Raw genomic sequence first — 26,006 nt, 5'->3', positions numbered from 1 at the left:
CATAGGGATATATAGAGTAAATCTTTAAAAATCTTCTTCTCATGAACCATAAGACCAGGAAAGCTGCAACTTGTGTGGAAGCATCCTCAGGTAGTGTAAATTCACAGTTGTGAAAATCATGACCCCCGAGGGTAGGGTGGGGCCACAATGGGGTGTTGAAGTTTAACATAGGAATATATAGAGTAAATCTTTAAAAATCTTCTTCTCATGAACCATAAGACCAGGAAAGCTGCAACTTGTGTGGAAGCATCCTCAGGTAGTGTAAATTCTAATTTGTGATAATCATGACCCCCGGGGATAGGGTGGGGCCACAATTGGGGGTCGAAATTTAACATAGGAATATATAGAGTAAATCTTTAAAAATCTTCTTCTCATGAACCATAAGACCAGGAAAGCTGCAACTTGTGTGGCAGCATCCTCAGGTAGTGTAAATTCACAGTTGTGAAAATCATGACCCCCGGGGGTAGGTTTGGGCCACAATGAGGTGTCGAAGTTTAACATAGGAATATATAAAGTAAATCTTTAAAAAGCTTCCTTTCAGAAACTAATCAGCCAGGAAAGCTTAAACTTGTGTGGAAGCATCCTCAGGTAGTGTCAATTCAAAGTTGTGAAAATCATGACCCCCGGGGGTAGGGTGGGGCCACAATGAGGTGTCGAAGTTTTATTACATAGGAATATATAGAGTAAATCTTTAAAAATCTTCTTCTCAGAAACTAATCAGCCAGGAAAGCTTAAACTTGTGTGGAAGCATCCTCAGGTAGTGTCGATTCAAAGTTGTGAAAATCATGACCCCCGGGGGTAGGGTGAGGCCACAATGGGGGATCGAAGTTTTACATAGGAATATATAGAGTAAATCTTTAAAAATCTTCTTCTCAGAAACTAATCAGCCAGTAAAGCTGACACTTGTGTGGAAGCATCATCAGGTAGTGTAGATTCATAGTTGTGAAAATCATGACCCCCGAGGGTAGGGTGGGGCCACAATGGAAGGTCAAAGTTTTACATAGGAATATATATGGTAAATCTTTAAAAATCTTCTTCTCAGAAACAAATCAGCTAGGAAAGCTTAAACTTGTGTGGAAGCGTCCTCATGTAGTGTAAATTCAAAGTTGTGAAAATCATGATCCCCAGGGGTAGGGTGGGGCCACAATGGGGGTTCAAAGTTTAACAAAGGAATATATATGGTAAATCTTTAAAAATCTTCTTCTCAGAAACTAATCAGCCAGATGATTCTTTATAATTGTTAAGACTTTGGCCCCAGGACAATTCTTTGGCCTCACAAGAAGGTTCAGAGTTTATGTATGTTTATATCCCATATATAAACAATTGTTAAGGATCTTTTTGAGAACTGCAATACTCAACATATGATATGACTATAAAATCGTCCTGTTAGAAAAGGGACTATTGATTATAAACATAAGAATATCCAGGGGAAAATGGATTTTATTTATACAGGATCAACATGTATTATTGTACATTGTCCAGATAGTTTGTATTATGACTCCATTAAGCTGATTTTATCATACCTATTGTTCCTCAGGTGAGCGATGTGGCCCATGGGCCTCTTGTTCAATATTTTTGTAGTGTGTGCCATGCGATTATCTAAACGAAAGAGCAAAATAAAACCAACAGAAAATATGCAAAAATGTGTTGACTAACAAATAAAATCTTAACTTTAAATATTAAAGTACTTCCAAAGATATTTGAGAGAAAAACAAAATCTGAAAAATTTAGTCCGAATTTCCTCTGTTTCGCTAAAAGTCAAACTTTGTCAGAGCCTAATTCCATAATTTAGTAAAGATATCGATTGTTATGTCAATAATAATTCATTTCATAAATACTTCTTGTATTTAAAACAAATTTTACTCATGAAATTGAACTTTTTAACAATCCGGATTTGAGAACTCAAACCCTGAGTAAACAACGTCCTTAACATAAATTAGCATCAAATCCCTCTGGTAAGCAAAATTATCACTCGGACCCCCCCCCCCCCCCCCCCTGGAATTTTTTTCTAGAACCTCGCATGTTATTCTGTCATCCCTATTACAATGTTCAAGTAGAAAACTTGGTTACTTTATACTGTAAATCGCCGTAAATATGTATAGGCGGGGGACTAAATCTTTTATTCTGTATTCCAGGCTCACGATTTCATAACTAATATGATTTATTGGTGGAATATGTGAATATGATTAAAATCGGACGACTGTATTCATTTCATCAATTTGAACACAATTATCGGCGTACTAGATAGACTTGTAGTCGGTATGATTTTTATGAACTATAAGTTGTTTTGCGTATACCGGTAATTATTCCTTTTCTTAATATAAAAAGAGATCCACATAAATCATGCTATTGAACATTATTTGAGAGTTTGTGTGGTCCGTTTCATATTTAGGCAACCAATATTATACATGTATCAGCAAATCCGGTTTCCTGCCGTCCAATAATTGGACTGCACTTTTTACGATGAGCGGATAGTTTTGTAAATAATCGAAACAACCAATTCTTGCGAAAATATTGATACAGTCGCCGTTTTTTTTTAATGTTTGGATGGAATTCAAGGCATATATATTTTCCCATGTGTTACATTTGAAGATACTTATGAAATGAGCACCTTTAAAATGATTGATGAAAAGTCTTTGTCCATGTTTCTTGTATTACACATGTGTGATAATTATAATCACAGGCTTTGAAATAATTATCTTTTAAATCATTGGCTTTTAAAATTATTGTTTTCTAGTTATAAGTCTTCTAAACTTTCACTCCTTAGTTGCAGTTTATACGTTACAATTCAAACGTGCCCCCGATTAAATATTTGTAATGTTTTTTAATTGTTTTTTTTTTTTAGTCGATTGATTTAAATTTCTTGATTAATACGTATATGTAATTTCTGATAGTATATTTATGAAGTATTTTGATTATTCTTGATATCGATTGATTTAAATTTCTTGATTAATACATATATATGTGTAATTACTGATAGTATATTTATGAAGAACTTTGATTATTCTTGATATCGATTGATTTAAATTTCTTGACAAATATGTAATTATTGGCAGTATGTTAAATATTTGTGAAGTATTTTGATGATTGTTAACGTTGGGATCGATTGATTTAAATTCCTTGAGTGGTAAACACGTTATGTACTCTGTACACTGCTATAAACTGTATACTACTGAGTCAGTGTCTGAATCGATCTGTCTCCGGCGCTGCAGCCCTCATCGTGACCAATTCCATTAGATCATCGATTATTGGTACTACGTCGACAAAACGACAAGCCTCACTGCGCATGACTCAATTACGGAGACTGTTCCTTCTCTGCAAGACTATTGATGTTTCCATGGCAATGATGTCACGGAGCGCATTATAATAATGAGATTCAGCAAGTATGGGTGGCAATCGATATTCTGTGAACTCGGAGACAAGGAATCCCTGGAACAAGCCCTGTGTATAGGACCTTGTGAAGATATTTATTTTCTGATGGATTCAGTGTTAGGATGTATGCAGGGCTGTGAGAGGAAGTGATTAGGGTGGTTGACGGGCCACCTTGACCAAATATCTTTGATCAGCCTTAAGTTTATATTTATCAGTGGATTTCATCAATATGGGCACTGTAATGTCGTTCACGCCTAAACCCAGAAAACCTCTCTATGAGGACTTTCATTTACAGAACTTCGGATACGAAATTCTGAACAATGCTAAGAATACACAGTCTTCTCAAACGCGGGAAAAGATGTACAAGAAGCACACGGTGTTTCTGAGTGGACTTAGCTGGAAAAAATTCTCGGTGAACGGGAGTAAGAAAAAAGACAAGAACTTCCTTCTACGATCCAACGCTTCCATTGTGCCGGGTAAACTTGACAATAACTCGAACATTGATCACCTGAACAGAAACATCCCAAAGTCACTGTCGCTCTACGACATCAAACCGGGAACCGTCGAGAATGTCCCACCGAGGAAAACGTCCGAGAAATCCGAGAAGATCACCACCAGTCCCGCCAAACGCACCATCATCCAAGCCTCCACCTCGGAACTCCTCAAGTGTTTAGGGGAGTACCTGTGCAAGAAATGTAGAAAGATAAAGACTTTCGAGGGTTGTGACCTCATCATGTGGCTGCGGACGGTGGACCGATCCTTGCTCCTACAGGGCTGGCAGGATGTAGGATTCATCAATCCTGCCAATGTCGTGTTCGTCTTCATGTTGGTTCGGGACAGCAGCCACGCTGACCTGGTAACAGAGCAGGACCTGCAGGCCATGGTGCTCACGTGCCTGTACCTGTCCTACAGCTACATGGGTAACGAGATCAGCTACCCACTGAAACCCTTCCTAGTGGAGACAGACAAAGATAGGTTTTGGGACCGATGTCTTTCCATTGTGAACAAACAGAGCAGCAACATGCTGCGGATAAACAGTGATCCGGGCTTTTTCACGGAGATCTTTGCTGAACTCAAGTCTTACTCACCGTGTATATAACTTCAAAGTCAGGCAACGTTTCTCTTTCATGTATTTATAAATATAGTCCCTGCGATGAGAGATCGACTCGAACAAGATTTTGACCTATAGATGCGAGATACAGTGTGCTTAGAATGTATTCTTGTATTGTGTCTGTTAGATAGCGAGCTTGTGGCAAAAGAGAATGTGGCGTTTAGGATGTGGCGATTAGATGAAACTGACTCTTGGGTTCTCAGCGTTAGGATCCAGTTGTACAGTATGACTGTACAATATGTATGTACAGTTTATATGTACATTTTACACCTGTACAGTATGTCTGTGTGTACAATAGACGACTTATTTGTGGATTCTGTTAATCAAAGCTTAAAACGCTGCTTTGACAATCCCTGATTTCCCACCAGACAACATGTTTACAGCTTTACCTGTTCAGTGTGAATTGGGTCAAATGACAGGTGCAATAATCGATATACATTTGGTGTTCATTGTTTTTGCAGAGTGCAATTTATTCAAAGCCGTTTCTTTGAACAATATTTAAGTTAAAAAACGTTTGCCTTTTAACTAAATTTTGTAAATATCAACATTTTGTTTAACCATAAGAAAATTCAAGGAGAGGAAAAAAATAAGTATAATGTATACATCGCTTTTTTTGAACAGCATAGCCGAATTTGGTTCAAAGAAATGGCTATTATACGTTCGAGGTTATTTATGTGCATGTTTTTCAACGCCCCCTTACGGATTTTCTGTAGAATGTGCATCCCCTAGTGTAGATTTCGCTAGAAGTTCGGAGCAGAATTCCATTATACTGAGTGGCATAGACGACCAAAATCGATATTGTTGATCAGGTCTCAGAAAATCCGGAAAAAACGAGTCCGTCTGCTTCCCTTGCGATCGATATTCTGCCATCATTAACAACGTACCCGCTCTATTCGGTCCATACCGCCAACTTAATTAAGGAAGGCTAATCCATCAATGTCCGGCGGGGAAATAGGATGTAAAAAAGATTGAAATTTCTTGAATAGGTTTTCTCTCTCTCTGTTCGGACTATACACCCAGTTTAAAAATCGACTTTGTTTATTACAGCAAATTGACTTTTTATTATTCCGTCATGATTTCTACTTTTTCATAATCAGAACTTTGAGAAAGCTGTAGCTATACTGGTAATTCACTCTCTGTCCTTGGTAGTACATGTAATTGGACATATGTACACCTGACAAAATGTATCATTCCTTGGTACTCCTGTACTTTTGTTGGACCGGACATTGTCTAATTTACTATAAAAGAGAAATATCTGCATGGGGGGTTATTACTAATTTTCTAAACAAAGAACACGCATAATTTTTAGCCTCGGGAGATGTCATGAAGAAGAAGATAAACGCACTGCATGATACACTTCTATAATTATAATAAATCCCACGCGGATACTTTAATTTGTGATGCAGGAATCACATTTTTTTTTCGCGTCATTAAAATACCCAACCAGTAAAGTAATACGAAGACTTAGATCTATTTGCTTGGCACATCAATGATATTACGCCAGTTTGAAAATCTTCATCATGCGCGGATCTAGACCCCCCCCCCCCCCCTGGAAAAATTTTCTGGATCCGCGCATGATTCATTGATCTTGTGTCGACATTTTTAAGGATGACGTATGGAAGTTTTACAAAATGATATTATCTGTTGCAATGATTTGATCGTTATACGGTTTTGTTTTGTTTATTATTTATTTACCTGATTAAATCTAATTTAATATATTGTAGATAAAAAAAAGAGTTTTACTCATTGTTTTGTTTTAAAAATGATTTTAATTTTCGTGATCGTTGTTATGTATTGATATTTTGCAATAAATTATGGAAAAATAATTGAACGGCTTTGAATTGCTCTAATTCATGTATTCAAGTGTGTATCGGGTTATGAATAAAATAACACCATTGATTTAGGAACAATGTCTATCGGTCAATAATGATCGATACAATATATAATTCTCGTTAACGCATGGAACATTTTATCTAGTCATACTCTTGATTAATCCACTGTAATTTATTTCTGCCATTTAAATTAATTTCAACTGAATTATTTAGAAAACGGGTGATGCTCGATCGTTTTAAAATAGAGCACGCATATTTATACGCACCAGATTCCACTTTTGATCGAAACCTTGAATGGACCTGGATTTCTTGTCTGTTATTTTATATGTAAACTTTCATCTCGTATAGCAATATGACTTAATTTACACATTTCTTCTGCATTGGTATATAATTGAGGTCAAAGACTGTGCCTGCCATATAAGAAATATCTACATTAGTTTGTGTATGTACACATATGTTTCATCATTAAGATAATTACATGAAGAGGTAGAGAAAAGGTTATGCATGACGTCATGTCAATACATGTTACAGTTTATGAGGTTATGCCGATCGGTGTGAAAACAATAGAATGTGAGAATTATCACTCAGCAATTATTCTTCCCGAATTAAATTTAGTTGCCAACAGACGACACCATATGATTATTCTGAATGTAATCTAAACCTTTGTGATATATACTAGTAGATTGTAAAGCAGATTTTCTGTTTCATTTAATTACCTTAGGGAGGCTGGATGGTCAACCAATCCACCATCAGATCTACCTTAAAGTTCCAAATATCACTTGTTTAGTAATAAACTATTATTTAGTAAAGTAAAATATAATTGATCTTAACTTTTAAAAAAGATGGGTAGAAGAGGAGTGTAGAATGCCTCTATAGGGACGGCTAAGATACTCAACAATAATATTATAATATCAACAAAACTGATCTTTTTTTTTTTTTTTAGATAATTCAAATCTTTATATTAAACATAACATTGATTTGTAACACTTGCATATAATACTAGTATGTTAATTGATTTAAACTGAGGTATACGTAACAAAACCTCCATAAAGTCTAATGAAAAACAATCTGGTTTCAATCAACAAAAACAACAAGAGATGACTTACTATACATCAAAAATATCATTTTCTACCCCAAGAGTTGAGCGTTTTTTTAAAATAATGAAAGTTTGTAAATTCGTGCCTAAAGTTGCACAGTGCACTAAATTTATTGTGACTGATTCAGAAATGACTTAGGGGTTAAAACAGATCAGAGTTTAGGGGTTCGAGATACCGATGCATGGGTACAACATTTTTTTTTCATCTCAACTTGCATATTTATTCCATTACATCAATCGTGGACCAATTTGCAATAACTTTGTAAAATGCATGGATACCATCTAAAAAAATGATTTTATATCATTTATAAAGTTTCAAGGACAAATAACATTTTCATGATGAACCAAAAATACTTAAAAGCTGAGGATCGGAGAACCTTAAGGTAATATTTTTTTTTTTACCGTTTGTTAACGTTAAGATATTCAAAACTGCGTGTATAAAGTTAGAAATTATGCTTTTGAAATATAACATTATTAGATAGATTTATTAATTTGGAAAAAAAGTCAAATTTGAAACTGTGTTTTACGACTTAACCCAATGGGGATTTGTACTTACTTAATCACCCCCCCCCCTTTTTTTTTTAATTTGAGTATTTTCCTTTATCTTTATGCAGATTCCTTCTCCTAAATGATATCAAAACAGACTAAAATGACTACTTTGAACCAAACATGGGTAAACATTCGTACACTGATAAGGTTGCAGAAAGAATTGTTACAAGGCTACATAGAGGTACTTTGATTCGATGACGGTTACATGTTTTCATGTACGTCCGTGTTCGTGCACTCTGAAGAGCTTATGATTGGTGCAATATGGATAGCTGCTTGCAACATGAAAGAGAGACCAGTTCAAGGAATCATTATGTAGCTAAATGGGTTCAAAAGGAGAATTAATTATTTCAAAGGAAAACAACGACAGCAGAATTAACTGTTTAGTAATGAATTCCTTCTGCGTTGTTAATGGTCTGACTGACCGACATTGATTACGGGATCACAATGTACGTCATCGCTTTTTCTGGTTCCAGATTGATGCCCTCTAAATGGCATTCATGTCTACCAGATAAACAACGCGCAATCTGGAGTCAACAGCTGCACGAGAAATACAATTCACGTTCCCTCGTGGCTGGTTCTACGTTGTTTTGTCCGTTTGATATATAGAATGAAGCCATGGCATCATTGCATATCCTTCCCTTCCTCTTTATTCTTCATTGTGTGATTTGTGTCTAATCATAGAAGATACGTCATACAAATGTAGTTAGTGTACGTTTTACAGATTGACCTGTTTAATCCGCAGCCTGAACAAACCGACATCTTCTACTCCCTGGTCGATAAAGAGCTTAATTACACATCAGCATTTGGTCCAGCATTGAGGTAATGACCGGTGTATTTTGGACTGAGAATATCAACCTCGAGGCCACGAGAGTAAGCACGAGACCAAGCGTTGAAATGGCAACGAAGTTTGATGCATTTGGTAAAATAGATAAAACACACGAACAAATTTATTACGAAAGTGAATACTGAAATCTGATTGGTTTAGACGCAATTGATAATCCGTTCTATTACCCTCTGCGTTAACAACACACTTGGCAACGGATAACACTATATAATAGTGCCTGTTTAGGAGGGTAAGAGTTGAAATTGACACCCAAGAAAGCTATTGTCAACCGACGCGAAGCGTTTATTATACTGAATGTCTTAGTTTTGAAGAAACTTTACTACTTTTATAAATGAATGACGTGAATTTTTTTGGCGAACCGTACGCGCATAGTTTACGCGCATGCGACAATTCGTTGTGTTACCCGTTGCTAAGTCTATTGCTAACGCTGAGGGTAATAGAACGGATTATCAACTGCGTCTAAACCAATCAGATTTGAGTATTTAACATGAAAGTATAATAAAACGAATTGTTACATGCGCGTAAATTATGCGCGTACGGTTCACCGTAGAAATCACTTAATTTCTGTATAAAAGCAGTAAAATTTTCTAAGACATTCAGTATAATAAAATAAATAGTGCCTGTTTGGGAGGGTCAATTTCAACAGTTACCCCCCCCCCCCCCCCCCCAAACAGGCACTTTTTATACATTGTTTGCCGGGAGAGAGAACAATTCTTTACATTTTGGTGGGGTTTTTTTTTACCACTCTTCACACTCGGGTAATCGATGAACCCAGCACCCACCCCTACAATTCAACAATCTCTCTCATATCAGAAAAAAATTGTTTTGTTCAGGATGTACAATGGTTTGAAGATAATATCGCCGACCCATCGGACCTATGATCCCTCCGGGGATCAATCCTCTATAAGCACGTGTGGAGCTCACTTGTTTTCGTAAAAAACAGATAGATGACAAAGTAATGGCGTTAGCACGATCAGGTTCTTATACTCTTAATCCACTTCCACCTCTCAGTCACGCACGTGACGTGACGTCTCGTGTCTATCGATCCCAACGTGAAGGTCTTAGCAGTGCTCCGTTTTAGATTCCGAGAGAAGTTTCCAACAAAGCTTCCAAATAGAGAAGACTGAATTAAGTTTATTCTGTTCAATGATAGTGAGTCGTAAATCTAATTTATCGATCTTCCATTGTATTCTAAAATATATGAAACAATTCCGAAATTCCATATCAACAAGGCACAGTATTGAAGAAAAAATCACTTAGGAATTGTTTCTTTGAAATTACAACATACACAGAATAAGCTCTTGGACTAATTTGAACTGTATAAATTGATGGCTTTCTGTGTCTCTCATCCATCTTTTAAATTCTTAATCGATTCAATTTGAAAAACAAGATTTTACAATGTATTGTTTCAAACATATTGATCATGACTGTCAGAAACATTTGATATGTACTTTATAAACACCCTTTGAACTACAATCCCGAGGTAGGACTACTCGAACACATCGATCCAAAGTATTTCATGATTTGACTGTGATGCCAATTAACGATGATCAGTAAAAAGGTCAACCATTATATGTATAACCCCAGAAATGAATGAAATTTACCAATAGGAATGTTTAAAATCAGCTGAGGCAATTTAACTGTAACGACAGATTCTGTCGACCCATTTAAAAAAAAGGAGGGGGGGGGGGGCTAATATATCTGCATCAAACCTGAACAGTTACGCACGAACGGGAGATAACTTTATTTCATCGTAGAGTCATGTTTTGATTAATTAAGGTGGCTCTATACACCTACAATTTATTCCAAATCTCAATAGAAGACCACAAAACATATACTTATCAAATATTAAAATGATAATAGGGATACTATAGGTATTTTTAAAGAATTTTTTTAATGTTTTTTCGCTTTTTTGTAAAATATTTTTTAAAAAGACAGCAATTAACAAATTGAGAGTTTGTCATATGATGGATATTTCCTTCGGACACAAAAAAAATATTACACTTCTTAACATTCAAAAATGTTATTATTGCAATTTTTTTTTTGTATTTTCCCAAAACATAATTTTTCATATTTTCTTACTCTGTTGACAAATCATCTGAAAAAGTTGCTTGATGTTATAAGAAAATGTATTTTAATAAATGTGACGTAAAAAATTGAATGAAAACCATTGCAAATAAACACAAAAAATATTTCAAATTTCATTTGGTATGAAAGTTCCTCGGGTAAGGGTTATCGTTCCTAAGTCCCAAAGCTTAAACACCTTGGGGACTTAAATTTCATTTCTGAGTTGAAGAAAATTTCCTAAATATAATGTTGGAATGATAAATACATACATATTTCATTATAGACTTTGCCCTGTATAAGTGAATATATTCGCTTTAATGCAAAACTAAGTCAAATAAATAAAGGGGAACATTGACTAGGCTAATGGGATTTATGTATTATCCCAACCTGAGAGAAATTCAAAGCAACCCTCTTATCCTCGTTAGGTGTCGATATTAATGTGTATTAAAGTATATTATAATTGAAATATTTTCACCGGTTTAAAATTTTCTTTCACGGTATTAAATCAAAAAATACGTTTTAAAATTTTTGGAAAGTAGAAAAAAATTATTGTTCTCAGCGGGAATCGAACTCATGCCCTACTATTGCGCTACGGTGCAACATATCGTTGATGGTAAAGAAACTCTTTAAAAATTGTACTTGATTTTATTGTTTATTTCGATAAATAATACCACACAACGTGAAGGTGTCACATACCACATTACTTGTAAGCAATAGATTTTCCAATTATCAAATTAAATCTATTCATTTAACAATTTAAAAAAAAAAGCGGTTCCCATACAATTTGCCTCAGTTTAAATCAGCCAGTACCGGAATTGCATGCTTCCAGATTTACTTTTTTGCGTACTGCGTCATCAAAAAGTGGTGTATAGAGCCACCTTAATTAATTGATTATTTAAACAATTATGGATACTCAAGAAGGTTTGTAAAACACATGTTTCGCCAATATAAAATATTTCATAAAAAGGAACACACACGAGGGAAGTTTTAGTTTGCAAGGAGACAATTTTGGTAATTATCCTCCACCACCAACCCTCTTTCCATTCCCGATTCTTCGCATGGAGGATATCTAAAAATGTCTTTCTTAAGGAGTTTGGATGGTCTAACCAACAGATCTGCCAACAATTTTAAGATATGATTTGATTACCTTTATATCATTAGTTAGTAAAGAAAATATAATTATTTCTTACGTTAAAAATTTGGGTATTTCCTATATTTCATACAGAGTTCTCTTTGTAAAGGAGAACAATTCAGTCTAAAAATGGCCTCGACCATCGAACCTTCTTAACGGAATACTGTATCTTAAAAAAGAAAACGTGTCAACTCTGCTTCGTGTCAATTTTGAAATCTTCAAATTGTTTAAATTGACTAAACTTTTGGCTGTATTTATTCATTAACAGATACACACAGTATCCCCGTTCTTTAGATTTACATAGAATATTTGCCAACATTGTTCTCACATTTTCTCCAGCATCTTTAACACATTGGGGATCACAAGCTTTCACATACTTTACTCCTAGTCAACACATGTCTTTCACTTGACAGTTTTATTAAATACCAATTAATACACATTGACAATCTCTCCGCAGTAAGGAGGCTAGACTCGGTCACGCCCCTCTGACCTGAATTTACATCGACCAACGTGAAGCTGTTCATTACTATTCATCATTAAACTGTATGACATTCTCCGCGCAATTTCAATTACTGTTAATAACATAAGTATAATTACATGTATGTGTCTGACATGATTTGTAAAGACTGATCATGACCGTCCATTTTGTCTGTATTGTTCTATCATAATCATAATTATGAAACAAAACTTATACAAGACGTATGACCTACGCATCTTCTGCAATACGAAAATTGAATTGAACTGAGATCTACTTTTGCAAGTATATCATGGTATATGGAGCGAATTCTTATTGCACCCAAGCATCTGTTGATGAGAGAAAAAACTATATACAGTCAATTAAAACAGTTCAAACTTTACTTGTGTATATCATTGTTAAATCGTGAAATCAAGTGTGTATCATTTTAAACTTCGTTCAACACAAAGTATTCTTGTAGTCAATCACAAATCCATGAGAAAAGTCAAACGGCAGTGCAGGCAATGAATCCGACCCGCATATTAGCGACTGAAGAGGGTGATATCGGTTTTCTGTTCGGGAGGGAAATTTGGGCTTGTATGGAGGGTAATCGTATTAAAAAATCCAGACATGCAAACTTGTAATTCTAAATATGCAATCAAGTTGTTGTGCAAGTCTGAATATGAATGTGAGTACTAGTAATTCTGATCCTGTAACCTATATGAATGTGAGTACTAGTAATTCTGATCCTGTAACCTATATATATATGAATGTGAGTACTAGTAATTCTGATCCTGTAACCTATATGAATGTGAGTACTAGTAATTCTGATCCTGTAACCTATATGAATGTGAGTACTAGTAATTCTGATCCTGTAACCTTTATGAATGTGAGTACTAGTAATTCTGATCCTGTAACTTATATGAATGTGAGTACTTGTAATTCTGATCCTGTAACCTATATGAATGTGAGTACTTGTAATTCTGATCCTGTAATTGATATGAATGCGAGTACTTGTAATTCTGATCCTGTAACCTTTATGAAAGTGAGAACTAGTTATTCTGATCCTGTAACATTATGAATGTGAGTACTAGTAATTCTGATCCTGTAACCTATATGAATGTGAGTACTAGTAATTCTGATCCTGTAACCTTTATGAATGTGAGTACTAGTAATTCTGATCCTGTAACCTTTATGAATGTGAGTACTAGTAATTCTGATCCTGATACTTATATGAATGTGAGTACTAGTTATTCTGATCCTCTAACAATATGAATGTGCGTACTAGTAATTCTGATCCTGTAACCTATATGAATGTGAGTACTAGTTATTCTGATCCTGTAACCTATATGAATGTGAGTACTAGTAATTCTGATCCTGTTACCTATATGAATATGAGTACTTGTAATTCTGATCCTGTAACCTATATGAATGTGAGTACTAGTAATTCTGATCCTGTAACTTAAATGAATGTGAGTACTAGTAATTCTGATCCTGTAACTAAATGAATGTGAGTACTAGTAATTCTGATCCTGTAACCTATAAAACACGGGTAAACACTCTAATTCTTCGTACAGATGCACTTGCAGCTGTAAATTGCAGCTTGTTATTTACATGTAACCTGTCACTATTATATGCATTTGCTATCTGTAGGTTCTGCATTTATATCTTGAATATGTTTTCTTTGGTCAATTCCAGCGATTGCAGCATGCCCATGCCTTTTCCCGTAGCAACCAGTTGCCATATAAGGTAATGTCAAAAGTCTACAAACTTGTAACATGTCAGACGTGCTATATCCGAGCATGAAGATAGAAATGCAGAAACTACGGATTGAAAATGTGCAAAGTTGGGGTTAAAAAACAAAAACAATTAAGCTGCAAAATGTGCATCATACGAGGAAATGCGTCAAATCCTTAAATGTTTGTGGCCCGAGTTTTATAAGTTACACGATCAGAATTACACAGTCAGACTAAGGCTCACACGCCAACACGATTGCATTTTCGGGTTTACAAGTTTACAGACCTAGATTTTTTAACACGATTACCCTCCATAGGTTTGATCGGTGTTGACAGGTATTTCATGATGTAAATTTTGAATTAACCGGATGACAGTAAATACAAAATTTACACAGGGATAGAAATTTGTTGCTATGAACCAGTTTACAAATGTTTGGGATGTTTATTGGTCCTTCAATCAGGTCAGTCTCTTATTTTTTTTTACTTTGTTGTTCTTATAACAATTTGTCTTCTATTTGAATTAGGAGGGGGCTCTGAATTTTATAGCTGATAGCTTTATTATTGGGCAAAACCATTCCTTGGTAGTAGGATGAGCAGTATTTTAAATACATGTTTTATTAATTGTAACGCCATTGATCAATTGCGACTTATCAGTCAGGTCACATGTACATTCATAAATTGTATATTTATCCATATGACTATAATTCCTTTAACATTAAAAAAGCATTTAATTTTCAGTTTCTTAGAGAAAACAATAAAAATTGGAATTTAAAAAGAGACTGAATCACTCACTCATGCCTGCAGTTATATAACGGTATGTTTCAATAGAACTATTACTATAAGACACTATATAAAAGCCATCTAGTGTGATATTTAATATGTAATGAAGATAACTCAATAAACGAAATGAAACAGGTAAATAAAAATCTTTTAAAAACTGAGGCCAAAAAATCGGTACCAAGCCAAATTTTAAGGCGTAAAGAAAGGTCAGGCCAATGGGGCCAGGCCATGCCAGGTTTTCGAGTATGCCCGCTCTACTGTCAGGCCACGGGTGTCTGAGGATAGGACCCCCCCCCCCCCCCCCCCCCCACCTCCATCCCGAATTTAGGATGTTTATTATATTCAAGAAAACAAAATCATACCCCCTAAATAAAGGGGTTCTGAATTTCTTGTTTTAGTACCAGTAATTTTGTGCAATGAATGCATAAACTAAAATCGGTACATGTATATATCATAAATTGATAATTTAATAAGGGGTCTAGATACTTCGGGGTGGGGGATGGTGGCTCAGTCCTGTCCTCAAGCATAAGTGACTATAAGACCTTTGTTACACACCTTCTGGCCCACGACAATCCCATACCTCTGTTTACCTGGAAAACCCGGTATTTGCTGAATGATGCTAGGTGTAGATACCGTAAGTTGTTTACATTAAGTCAAATTCTAATTAATTTTTCTGAACCTTTGACCAACTAAGGATGAACCCGGAAGTTTATTTTCTGTGTCCTGACACATTGGAAGTACTAAGGTCACAGACTCGATAGAAAAAATCAAAATAAATAAGCATAAAATTAATCAGCTATAGACTGATATCGATGAAATCAGCTACATGTTAAACTTAACTAAGACTAAATTCGTTCGCCTCTCCTTTTGAAAAACATGAGGTTTGTATTTGCACTGAAGCCACTGATCTATACAAAATATATCTAATACAGTGCTTTCAATTAATTGCATGAGCAAAACTATAGCCGGTAACGTATCACGCCAGGTGGCGCACCGTAAGCACGTGCTTAAATTTTTTTTCTGAATCTCAATTTGTTTAAAAGACAGTGTTTTTTAATCGAAAATCACGACAACCTTTGGGTTTCTGTCGAACTTTTCCTGAAGCATCCTGAACTAGTAATGCACTTTTCTATATATTGACCGAGTCGTGAGTTCAAAATTTTCAATCCATATTACAACTGATCTGCGCATCAATCCGTATCAAAATGAAAAGAAGCAGCACTACTTTTTAGAGCACAGTTTTGGTAAGCATATATTCTCTAATTTCGTCGAAGAATAAATCTAAACTTTAAATCTTTTTATCATCCATGCATGCATGTTTTTTAAATGAAGTCTTCTTTAAATGTTTCAAAAATAACACATCTCCACCCACCACACTGAAAAAATAAAAAGTGCAAAAGTCTTCATTATGAATTTGGCTTGTTTTGTGATAGAATCTTTTGAGGGTCCCAGTTGATATCGACCAGATGATGGCGTAGGTACGACATGAGCGGGGCTCAAACGGAAACAACTCGACCTCATACCAAGACAAAAGTGCAAGTGCACCGCTGCGCGTGTCTCCGTGTTAAGAAGGATCGATGATCATGGCAATTTTATACTAAATGAATCTCCTAAAGAAAAGGGGGCCCCGGATAAAGATATCAATAATAAAAAATATTCCAGTTTTAAAGATAATGGTTTCGGAATTTTTTCTTTACTAAAGAATAGTTGATGTCAAAAGACATTTTAAGATAGGTCTGATGGGGCGAAATGTAAAGTCCAGCCTTCTTCTTTAATATGGTTAATTACTCTCTGGATTCCCAGCGGTACATTAAGTCTGAAACGTGGACAGGTAAGCTATCTGCATGTTTGATGTCTTTTGCTTTGAACTGATTAAGTTACATTGTAACTTTGTATACTTTTAAGTTAATAAAACATTTTTCATCATACAAAATCTAGATCAATCTGCATGTTAACATATGAATGTCAGTCTGACGGCATGAGTCCGTCTTCATGGCCAACGAAAAAAACTAGAGTAATCAGATAATTATTATAATGCAACTCAAATTGGTATGCATACAGGTCATCAAGTTATTATACTTCTTTGTTAAACAATTTTTTTGTTCGGTCAAAAACTACGTTTCCCCTACAGTTTCTCTGATATTTACACTTGTACTTTTACGTAACAAAAACGACATATTGTCTTTTACAATTAAAACTTGTTAAGAAGTTCAATTCATTTCTTTAATTTTACATGTATGTCATAAGAAACTGCGTCCGCATTGGTTTGAACACGGATCGCCAGACTCGTAACAATATCCGACAAAATTATCACGTCTGAATGCAACCGTTATCATCAACAAATATGTGTGAATGTCCAAGGACCAACGGAGGGAATTCTTTTTATTAAACGATATTTTATTCAATATAACATTGAAAAGATTTGGGTGGCAGACACAGCCTATATTTTGCATTAAATAAGTAAAGGAATATATATATATATATATATATATATATATATATATATATATATATATATATATAACACTGTGCCGGATAATTATGCCAGTGCCAAGGCATTTTTGCACCCGCTTAAGATGCAGTTTCGGAAAAATCCATGTATACCAAATGATAGACCATTGTCTAGAGAGTATATATATAACCACTTTTGTTTTTAGTGTGTTTCACCTGACAGGTGAGTTAATTACCTTTAAAAATTAATATCCTATCGGAAAATGATAATTCCCATAGGAGAATTGACTCTCCTACAGGAAATATTGACAATCCTATAGGATTTTTTAAAAGTCCTGTAGGAAATATATTCCCTATAGGAGAATGGTAATTCCTGTAGGAATTTGATTCAAACATGTAGTTTTCCTATAGGATATTAAGTTTTCCTATCGGATTTTATCAAATCCTAACGGAATTGAAATTCCTATAGGAAGTTCTTGTATTCCGATAGGAAATTTCAATTTACCTATAGGAATATTGATTTTCCTATGGGAAAAATTATTTTCCTATAGGAATTTATTTTTGAAAGGTTAATATCTTACCTGACAGGTGAGATACACTGATAACAAAGGTGGTTGTTAACTATTTAAGCAATGGTCTATCATATGGCATATTTGAATTTTTCGATATATGCAGCTTAAGCGGGTGCAAAAATGCCACCTTGACACTGGCATAATTATCCGGCACAGTGTTATATATATGGGACTATAAAATGGCCCCCTAAAATGAACATCATCATTTTTGTGTAAATCTTTGTTTTCTTTGTACACATATACAAGTAAAGTTATTGTATTATTTTCCTTTTGATCCACATGTCCACAATTTAGAAATGACATCACAAAGTTCACCCTTTCCCGCCATTTTTCCATTTTTAGCATAAAACGGCTTGTTTTAAACACGTTTTCTTTTAGGAAACATTGAGCGCATGCTCGAACAAACAAAATATTTAAATCAGAGGTGTGTCCATCAAAGGGGACAAAAATATTTTCCTTGTTTAAAGTGTCGCACTATATTTTACATTCGAAAAAAGATAAGAAAAATGCCAATTTTTGAATGATTTTGATAAATCATGAAATTAATTGCGTAATTTCTTACGTCATAAACTGCCAGAGGGTGCGAACATTTTTAAAAAATAGGTAAAAATATATGTTATATCAACTATTCTAAAATAAAACAATAACAATTTAAGGTACATATAGCACTTTAAAAAATGACGACAACCCTTGGTGCATATTGGCGTGTTGCATCAGTCGCTAATATATATATACATCTATCAATGAAACTCAAACAAGTTCTCGTATATAAAATTGTACTTATCAAACGTTTATCATCGAGACAAGAGCTATTTCTTAACTTTACAGCTCTTTATTTGTGAAATGTGTTTCGTTTTTCCTAATTTATTGAAGGCAATCCGGGAGCTTTTGTTGCTAAACATATCGCTTTGTCATGGTCGTGCAATGTCTTACTTTTTAACGACATATATATTACAGTCATTTGTCGAAATGAAAAATATTGCGAATGTATGTTTAGTTGTAAGGGGTACTGATTATATATAACTCACGCAATGTTGATCCCCTTTGTATGAGACTTCAAAGTTTGTGATTTACACAAGAAATCTGTCCATTATTTAAAATATACGTGGCTATAACTCTATTCTCCTGATGTTGGCTTTATTTACATAAGCCATAACTGTGGTAAATTTTTTTTTCCCATTTAAGGACTCTCCTCGCATTGCTATGTTTCCAGGAGATCGGGTCACGTGACGTCTGCCAGGCGAGTGAAAGAAGAGGAATCGAGACGAGTTTCTATTGTTTACTTACCTGCATATATGTTAAATATATGTCTTTATAATTCATCCTAAAACCTTTTTATAAAAACAAAAGAATTTTTTAATCATTTGTTTACTAGTTGTAAATTTTTATTTGTTTCCCATACAATTGTACAAATTAATATTAACCTACCAAGAAGTAAAGAATGTCTTGTGCACGCAGTCAGCGCGCAGAGCACGCCGTGGACGCGCGGTAAAAACTCCTAGCACGTCATGAGCGCTCAGCGGAGACTCAGCGAGAGCGCAGTCAATCGCCAAGTAGAACTCGGTGGAAACGTAGTTACACGCCACGGGAGCTCCATAAGAACGCCTCGGTCGCTGTCAGCACGCCGTGACATCTCCACTTGTAAAATTTTTAAATAAAACTGTACATTTTTTCTGATTTTTTCTTGCGATCCTACGGCAATTCCATGAATTTTACTTAAGAAATAAACAACGTTATTTAGTGAACATGGCGTTATGAATAGCAATTGCTCTGTTGGCATATTCCATGATGCGCGCTAGCGCATCATGGAAAATATGCCAGCAGAGCAGTTGCTATTCATAACGCCATGTTCACTAAATAATCGTTGTTTATTACTTACATTTGCATTTTACTACTCGCAAATACCCTGTATTAGCCTAGACCTTATATCAAAAGTAAACATTCAGACTGTAATGTATCTTTTTAATTCACATAGATTTGTTAACAGAATCAATGATATGTTATAACAGTAATTCCTTTAAAATGTTATCAAAAACATGTTTTAATATTGCATGTAAATACGTCAATTTTAATCGAGTTGGAGATAAACACATGATGTATCGTATAGTGGTTTAAATCTATAACGTCATGGAAAAGTATATATAACGTTACACCTGTATGACGTCATAGTATACTGACAGAGCAATTGCGATTATAGAGAAATAATCGCAGCTCCTCCGTATGGGCTTACAGTGGGAAAGAACAATGGAAATGCAAATATAACGCCATGAACACGCCGTTGGGACGCAACTTGGTGTGACAGGGCTTTTACTGTACCTATTCAGTAATAAACAGACAAGCCTCGCAACATCCACGTGAATACCGCATGTGGCGCGTGTGATAATAATTTACTATATACAAGTAGAATCATTATCAACTTTTGTTGAGAGAAATTAACTCCTTTGAAACAAATACAGAAAATAATATTTTGGGTTTGGTCGAATTGTTTGTCGTTTAGGAGTTTAGGTCCTTGAATTCTCAGCATAAAATCTTCAGATAGGAGATTGGAGAGACATTACTTTGATGACAGAGCGTTTTCCGGGATACAAATAGGCGCTAACAGTATTCAGTCATACAGAGCACTCACAAAGGCACAGAATTGGATAAAGTGAAGAAAATATTTCTTTGAAATGAATCTTTTCATAAAAAATAAACAAACGTTGTAAGCTCCGAAGAAGGAACAACATGATACAATTTCACGATTGATTTTTTCAAAAGAGCACTATGATTATAGTCACTCATCATAACTAAATTAGCGAATAGCTGGTAATATGTGGTCAGTTCGCTGTCCAAATTACCCTAAATATTCTAACAAAATTTTAAATAATCTCATTTTATCATATAAAACGTAAAATAGTAAAATACGTCCCTAATATCATTGATAAGATCAACCATCTCATCACAACACAGCTGACACAAAAATAAGAAACGAAAAAAGCTGATGGGTGATTTTTTTTTTTAAATATCAAATCGCATCTGACCCTGATGTCAAGATGTATAGGTGTCTGATTCTGGTGTTAAGATTTAAATGTTGGACAACAATACAGTCCCATAATGATTTTACTCGCAAGGACTGCTCCAATATTTTCGTTTCTACTTTATATACCAACGCCAGTTTCTGCATCAAACTGACTTTAACAAAAGCAGGTCCTGTATATCTGATTGATTTTTTAACTGTCGGTGAGTACAATGTGTAGAGGATGATGTCGAATATCCCTACAATTCTTGGCATAGAAAATCCTTGTCTTTAGTCCTGAAAAGAAACAGATTTTTAGATGTGATAGATATACTGCTTCGAGAATGCTTTAAAAAGGTGGGTTAGCCCTCAGACAGCATGAAACCGACTGAAGCAATTGCGGTTTGAAAGAACGTAGATTGTACATGGGGAAAAAAAGTAGACCCCGACGTACTTAGGCGCGGCATCACTTGCACTTTCAATTACAAGTTAACGCTAGTGTCAACAATATCTTGAAGTGCTTTAAAACGCTGGTGAACGCATTTTTCTCTATTGCGGAACAACCAATGCTGTAATTGTTAAGAGTTTTTTACACTAAATATATTACTTTAGAAATATTTTAAGTCGATATTCGGTAGTCGAAAACTCGATTACTCCTTGACATTCCTAATTTCATTCTTTTCTGACAGACCAGGGGGAGGAGGGTCCAGTAGCTCACACTATATTAATAGTAATCCAGGCATCCCACCCAAGCTTATCGTTGCAATTCATTTTTTTTACAGCAGAAAAAAGATGGATCTAGGTCAAATGGTCCGTTACCTGAGGTGAACACTCGAGAAGAAATATATACACTGAATAGGACGAGTCCCGGCAGGTAGGCTGTTGTTGATGGTCTTTACTTACCAGGCACGTAGCATCGGGGGGGGGGGGGGGGGGGGGGGGGCTGGCCTCCCCGTTTTTTTCTCGCAGCAACTAATTTTTTAAAATTGACATATAATAAATTGAATTATCATGGAGTTGCCCCCCCCCCCCCTCTTTTTTTGGAGAATGTAAAAAATTAATATGAAAATAAGGAAATTAGGATTGAAATTAAAGTTATATACTACGCCAGACTTGCAATTAAATTGCATAAAAAAATCATATGATTTAAATTACTCGATGGTCTGCGGAAAGGGTCGGGAAACAACCCACCAACTTCCAATTAACTGCATCCCCGGGTCTGTGCATCCAAAACTGAGAATGAACTTATCTAACAAACTCAATTTTCGGTGATACTAGAATATCTAACGCAGCGTTTCTACGAAAGCATATTTTAGCATGTGAACGACCACGGACATGCTTTAAACTGATGAATAATGAAAAAAAAATCACGATCTTAAAAGACATTGAATTTAAAATGAAAACATGCCTTCTTATATTTCAATGAATTTACGACACTACTGTACCATGAATTGATATTTGACACCAGCTGATGTTTGCCGCTCTTCATTAATTGCGTACATGCCTAAAAGGATGAGACCACATAAATATCTGCGCATTTAAACTGTTTACATTTTCGGGTAGAATAAAAAGAAATTCAAGCTTATAATTTTACTCTTTATTCCTATGCTAAATTTAGATTTCAAGGTGAAAAAAAAATGGAAAAAATGATACTAATATTTGTTGCATTCTTTGAATAAAGGGATGTTTACTTGTAATGTAGACGCGATTTACGTTTTCATTTATTAAGTACGATTTGTGTTTTCAAAAAAGGGCTTATTTACCAAATGGCTCTGTTGACATGATTCCGGATTTCGGTTTTTAAAGTTCGTCCGTTTACCTTGTCTGCACATAGAAGGGACTCCGCGTTTTATCAGTACGGTTGTTGATTGCTATAGTCTTTTGTATCCACGCCTGGGGATATAATCTAGGGGTATATACCTGTTATTTCTATCGGTGATCCAAGCACGCAGTGCAGTAGATGATCACAATGGGTCGGGATCTCACCAATCTGTAGTCGCAAGATACAGAGAGCAGGGGCATCCCCCTACTGAACTGGATTCCGGATTCCGGGTGCTCTTTGATAAATCGTTTCTTCATTGGCTCAATCTACTGAAACATTGCAATAAAGCTTCAGGGGGTTATTTAAGAGGTCGCGGTTCGTTATATGGCTACCTACGAGCTGCAAAAATTCAATTCTCCGGAAATGCTTGAACCGGAATACCGCCGGAAGGAGGCCGGATGTTTCGTTCGGGTGACCACTGGATTTATCCTTGTCTTCCTGGCGTTAATTCTGGTGGCCGGAGTGGCGGCGATTGTGTACTTTGTGCAGAAGGACAATTTACAACCGACGAACGATGACCCACAGGTCACAAGTGTCTCAGCGGAAAAACTCAAAAGTGATTGCGAGGCTTTGGCGGAATCAGGGAAACTGGACCAAAACAAAGTTTGTAAGTATACACACAAAAAAAAAAATTCAACAATAATGACAGTTCCATTCCTAAGACTGGTCCTTTTTAAATAAGAGGCTTTGTCGTCAATATGTTGCTAATCAGATTTTTAATTATGATATGTTTTGGTCATAATTAATATATGATTAAGTAAGTATAGATTTACAATATGAATATCTACCTATATTTTTACACAAAACTCTTCTTCTAAAGGAGATAACAACAGTCTAAAATTGACCACGACCATCGAGCCATCTTAATTTTTTTGGTCAAGAGCACTTCTCTACTATATGTAGTTAAACCAATCTAATTAAGATTATACGTTAAATTCGCTCGCTTACTCGCCACACAAACACCGTTTGTGTAGCGAGTAAGCTAGCGAATCTAACGACTAATTTTAATTATAGATTGTAGTTAAACAGAACTACAAGTACATAAGGCGGACACCTTAAACAATTCTAAGATATCACATTTATTTCACACTGGGACAACGGACACTGAATAATGTATCCATAATCATTCAGCAATCAGTATGCATCAACTTTGTTAGAATTTGTACATTCTGTTTGAATATGGATTTATTCTTGTTGCAGTGGCGTCAGAAGCAAATTGAACGGGGGGGGGGGGGGGGGGGGGTCGTTATGGTTACGTTTAACTTTGCAAAAAAAAGTTGGTTTTGACGCCTATGTAGATAAATTGAATGGACATTTGATCCGGAATTATTTCGCATATATACATACTAGTGATGTAAGATAAATTCACAGACTTAAAAACTTGATCACACATCTTCGTTATAGGTACGGTGAACTTTAGAAATATTTCATTCTGGTCCACAGTAACCTCCCTGCCCTTATCTTATGCAAAAACTATTCAATGGAATGAATAAGGAATGATAACGGCGTGAAAAGGAGACCCAACTCAGAATAAAAGATTCTGTGTTATCTCCCTGTACATCTTGTCCCAGTATATAGAGTAGAGAGCGCACCTGCAGTAGAAAGGTGTGCGCATTGTAACACTCTCATATGGCCCTCGGTGTTAACGTTTTAAAAAAAACATTGTCTCCATAGTCGTAAATAGATTGCAACCTCGATAAAAGTAAAAAAAAATAAACCTTTAACTAAAATAAACACATTCATACATGAATAAAGTGTGTATATTGTAATAGAGAGGTTTATACATTGCAACACTCAGCTGACTCTCGGTGTGAAGTTCAACCATTGTCGTCATACCCAACAAAGTAATATGGACTCAAGAAAAGCGCTGTCTCTTTTGTCGTTAATAGATTGCGACTTTGATGAAAGTAAAAAAAAAATGTTAAACTAAAATAAACACTTTCGTTTATGTTTATAGAGCAAAAAATTGCATTACATAAAATGGAGACGACCAATGTCGTGCGCCATTATATGCCGTCCCCATCAACGTGTAATCTTCTTTTATCGGTGGATACGTTTCAAAAGGTCAAGGATTTCTTTTTAAGATTTTGAGCCTGATTTTCAAAATAAAGTACTGTTGTTAGAACTATACAAATCAAAGTTCGTCGTCAGAAGATTAAAGTAAACAACCAATCTGTCGGTCTTTGCAGCTCGTGTGCCGGAGTTTATTTAAGATATGGGTATTAGGTGTGTTAGAAGTTTGCAGTTTAAAGTCAAGGTCATATATAGATACGAAGCACCGACCATTTCAAAAGAATTTTTGAACGTGTTAGTGGATATGGTTATCATAAAGAATGTCTAAAGCCAGAATTGGACGTGTTTAAAAAAACAATCTGTAGTAAATAGATACAAAGTAGCCCAGTCTATAGACTGTCCCCATCTCCGTGCTAGAGTACTCGTAGTATGGAGAGCATAATATTCGATGTGGAGTGTCTATGGATGGCCCCTGTGGACATACATGTACATTATATGGATACGGTGTCGAATACTTAGTCTAGTGAATACTAATATATTCATTAACATGCTTTAAATTTAATAGACAAACTTCTTTTCGACAATCGACACATTCTTAATTTTCAGTAATGTACAATGTAATGAGACCTGCCAGAAATGCACCATGTCTATAGAGCAATGATGTCTACAAGAGTCTCTGAATGAGAAACACTTTAATATTTACGTAGAAAGGTTTGATTCATCACTGACCTAAACAAGTAGACCCTGCTTGCAGGCTTGCTCTGGTGTCACGTGTCTGTCATTTTATTCATGGTGCTCAAATAAATGCGTTCGAACAGTGATTCGAACACAATTTTTTATGCACCAAGCGCAGCACTCTAGCTACATATGTAAGTGTAAATATTACAGATTTTAAAGACACTTTCAACATTTTGAAAGCTATAGGATTTTTTCTTGTGGGAACTGTCAACCCTACCCCAATCCTATATCGTAATTCGTAAGGACAATGGCATATATAGAGCTCGATGCCGGTCTCCGTGGAACTGTGTGTAAGCCCTGAGCAGCGCTCTCCAAGTTATCAGACTTCTCGGTGATTTAGATCACCGTTATCAAAGTCTCCTCGAATTCTGTGTGTAAGGATTACCTTATCAATGGAGAATATTTGTCAAGTGTTAAAAAAAACTGGGTCTCCAGCCGATTC

General features: G+C 35.4%; 2 protein-coding genes across 2 annotated transcripts in view; both read left to right on the top strand.

The window, feature by feature from the left end:
• Positions 1-3,375: 3,375 nt before the first annotated feature.
• On the top strand, positions 3,376-6,001 carry LOC128163887 (cyclin-dependent kinase 5 activator 1-like). Its single transcript, XM_052827567.1, has one exon. The coding sequence runs from the start codon at positions 3,602-3,604 to the stop codon at positions 4,469-4,471; it is 870 nt and encodes a 289-aa protein (XP_052683527.1). The 5' UTR covers positions 3,376-3,601; the 3' UTR covers positions 4,472-6,001.
• Positions 6,002-22,927: 16,926 nt separating this feature from the next.
• The window catches only part of LOC128162426 (putative aminopeptidase-2), a 67,477-nt gene continuing 64,398 nt past the window's right edge, over positions 22,928-26,006 (top strand). The window contains exon 1 of the mRNA XM_052825630.1: positions 22,928-23,420. Within this exon, the coding sequence (XP_052681590.1) occupies positions 23,138-23,420 (283 nt within the window). The 5' untranslated portion in view covers positions 22,928-23,137. The remainder of the gene's footprint in view (positions 23,421-26,006) is intronic.

Source organism: Crassostrea angulata, chromosome 9 (genome assembly GCF_025612915.1).
Source record: "Crassostrea angulata isolate pt1a10 chromosome 9, ASM2561291v2, whole genome shotgun sequence".
Taxonomy (NCBI): Eukaryota; Metazoa; Mollusca; class Bivalvia; order Ostreida; family Ostreidae; genus Magallana; species Magallana angulata.
This window is presented reverse-complemented; position numbering and strand designations above follow the sequence as displayed.

What these genes read in the sequence shown, in the direction of transcription:
- LOC128163887 (XM_052827567.1), top strand. Translation starts at nt 3,602, where the DNA reads ATGGGCACTGTAATGTCGTTCACGCCTAAACCCAGAAAACCTCTCTAT.